Below are 2,722 nucleotides of genomic sequence, written 5' to 3'. Positions count from 1 at the left end.
TGAGCGGCCGTCCAGAAGCCGGCGACTGACCTGCCTCACCTGGGAAGAGCGCAATGATGGTGCCAACTTGGGCCAGTGAAGCAACGTCCTCCACGACTAGACTGAAGAACAAAACGACAGCAACTTATCTGTTCCCATCCCCCAATTCCCCCAGTAAAAATCTTTTAAAAAAAAAAAGAGTTGCCTCCAAAGGCGGGATTTTTCATGTAAAAACTAATTCACATGTGGCAGGATAATATGTTGAGCTAGTGACCAATGCTATTTTTCCTTCCTAGAATTTCCCTCCTTTTCAATTCACTCCATTGGAGCAGGTGGTTGGTCGGTACTCATTGCCCAAGGGAGGGATACAGATGGAAGTTGACTTTTGTTAAGTCTCAATGGGGGAAGAGATTAGGATACAGACAGGATGGTTTGACCAGAAATGTGGAGGGAAAACGAATGAAGGTGGTGAGGGAAGAGCAGTCGGAGGTTATAGGAGAGAGGTGTATCTGTTCAGGTCTTCCCAGACAGATAAATGGACATGTGGTAAACGGAGCAGCCCCTGAATCTGGTGCTGAAAGCCTCAGAGAGCCCCGGGACCAGGCTGACCAGCGTGACATATGTTTGGTAACAGGTGACTCAATAACCAACTGATCATACACACACACTTGTGTGTTTTATAAGGTTCTAGAATTATGTGGCACAATTTTCAGGTAGGCGGGCATGTCAAAAAGCCTGATGGGACTAGGGCTGCTCATAAAAATTAAGGTGATAGAAAATACAATTATCTTTCTTACATCCCGAAATTGCAGCCTAAAAGTCACACCACTGTACACATTCCCACCGTTCTAGTACGTGCTGCTTCCATTCCAGCATCTGCCTTTTCTCAGACACCCCAGGAATCAAGAGCCTGGTCCAGCCTCCTCCACTCTGGAAACCCCCCCGACTGAGATGGAGAATGGACAAATACAACAGCCCCACCCACATTTCCCACAACTTAAGGGAGAACGAGGGCCCCAGAGAAGCTCCCGTCTAGCATCATCGCTGACCTCTACATAACAGGAAGTGGCTACTTACTTGACCTTCAGGCTTGCCAGCATGGTCTTGTCGATCCTGCCAAGAGAAAAGCAAGGGCTTCAGTCAGTGCCAGGGCTGAAGGTTCCCACCTAGCATGGGAGAGGTTCCTGGGCCAGTCCAGACCACCAGACCAAGAGGGCGCTGCAGGAGACAGCTGCTACAGAGGGAAGTTCTCCCCTAGCCCCAGAAGGGAGGACTGTGAGCTCTGGGAGTGCTGGAGCCACACATACCCCTGCAAGGTGAGTACAGTTATTCTCCCCATTTGAGAAATGAGGAGATTGAGGCTCAGAAGGGTCAAGTCACTGGCCCAGTCTAAATCCAGGTATCCAACACCAGACCCAGGGATCTTAAGCACTTTGTATGTAGCCTCTCCCTTCATTACCCTCATTCCATAAGAAGACTCTGAAACCTAGGTTCATTGGTCATTGGCAGCTGGACATTCAACAAGTGATACTTCCTGGGATTCTGCTTTGGAAAGATGTCAGCACCCTCAACACCCCCAGGGGTCTTCCTGTTCTAGGAGCTGCCCGTCCAGCCAAGGAAACAGACCCCATTCCCGGGACAGGATCCGACAGCAGGCTCCAGGGTGCACGGAGCAGATGGGACTTAGGCACAGGAGCTCAGAGCAGGGAAGATCACATTTGTGGCAGACTGTCCCGGCAGCCAGCTCCCCCGCCCCAGCCTGCGTCCACCCTCGCTGGAAGACAAGACAGCGCTGCTAAGCTTCTATTTTTACCCTCTGCATATGCCAGCCCTTATGGCTGGTAAAAGAAGCCCCTTCCTCTCTCTAGCGACAGAAAGGTGGGCAAGATTCCCACTGTCTGTGTCTCCTCTTGTTTAGGGGATCACAACCACCAGTGTCACCACCAATGTCACCATCACTACCAGTGTCACCACCACCATCAGTGTCACTATCACCACCAATGTCACCATCACCATCAGTGTCATTATCGCCATCAGTGTCACCACTACCCCATGTCATCATCACCATCAGCGCCACCAAAATCACCACCGCCTTCAGGACGCCTGAAACCCTGGAAAGTTCTTTCAGCTACCCCTGTCCAGCCAGTTCAGCTCTGCCACAAGCTTCCTTCCCATACAAAGGACTACTGGGGCCATTAGGGGGAGGGGACTGGTGTCAGCGGCCACATGGTAAGGATGCAGAGCTATTCCAGCAACATAAGTCAGCATCAACCCCTTGAGCTGGGAGGTGGGATCCTTTCACTCAGAGTAAACTCCTGGCACCTTCTGATGTCAGTTCCCAACAGTAAAACAAGCCACACACTGAGGGTCCCGGTCCAGGTCCCTCCCAGCTTCTTCCTCACACACCTTCCAAACCCCACCCTTGGGGCTTCCACAACTGGTCTCTAAGGATCTCATTGGGTCCCAAAATCCTTGCAGGATGCAGACCCTCCTCCTCTCCCATTCAACCCACCAGATGGGGGTAGGTTGGACCCAGGAGTCAAGTCCTGTTGTAATATTTGTAACCCAGAGCAACCCAATTGTAACCCCAAACAATAAGCCCTTACATTGTATATTTTCTCAAGCAATCTCTTTTAATTCTTTCAACATTTCTGTGTAGGTAAGGCGGAAATCCCCCACTTACACATGGGGAAACCGAGACCCAGAGAGGGGAAGTGTCCCATCTGAGTTCCTCAGTGAATCA

General features: G+C 50.8%; 1 protein-coding gene across 6 annotated transcripts in view; it reads right to left on the bottom strand.

Moving 5' to 3' along the window:
* Positions 1-2,722, bottom strand: part of RAP1GAP2 (RAP1 GTPase activating protein 2) — a 194,863-nt gene that overhangs the window by 148,867 nt on the left and 43,274 nt on the right. For all 6 annotated transcript variants that reach the window (XM_019650494.1, XM_019650493.1, XM_019650498.1 and 3 more), the window contains one exon: positions 1,057-1,092. In XM_019650494.1, the coding sequence (XP_019506039.1) occupies positions 1,057-1,092 (36 nt within the window). The remainder of the gene's footprint in view (positions 1-1,056; positions 1,093-2,722) is intronic.

Source organism: Hipposideros armiger, unplaced genomic scaffold, assembly GCF_001890085.2.
Source record: "Hipposideros armiger isolate ML-2016 unplaced genomic scaffold, ASM189008v1 scaffold_141, whole genome shotgun sequence".
Taxonomy (NCBI): Eukaryota; Metazoa; Chordata; class Mammalia; order Chiroptera; family Hipposideridae; genus Hipposideros; species Hipposideros armiger.
Note: the sequence above shows the minus strand (reverse complement) of the source record. Positions and strands in the feature narration are given on the sequence as shown.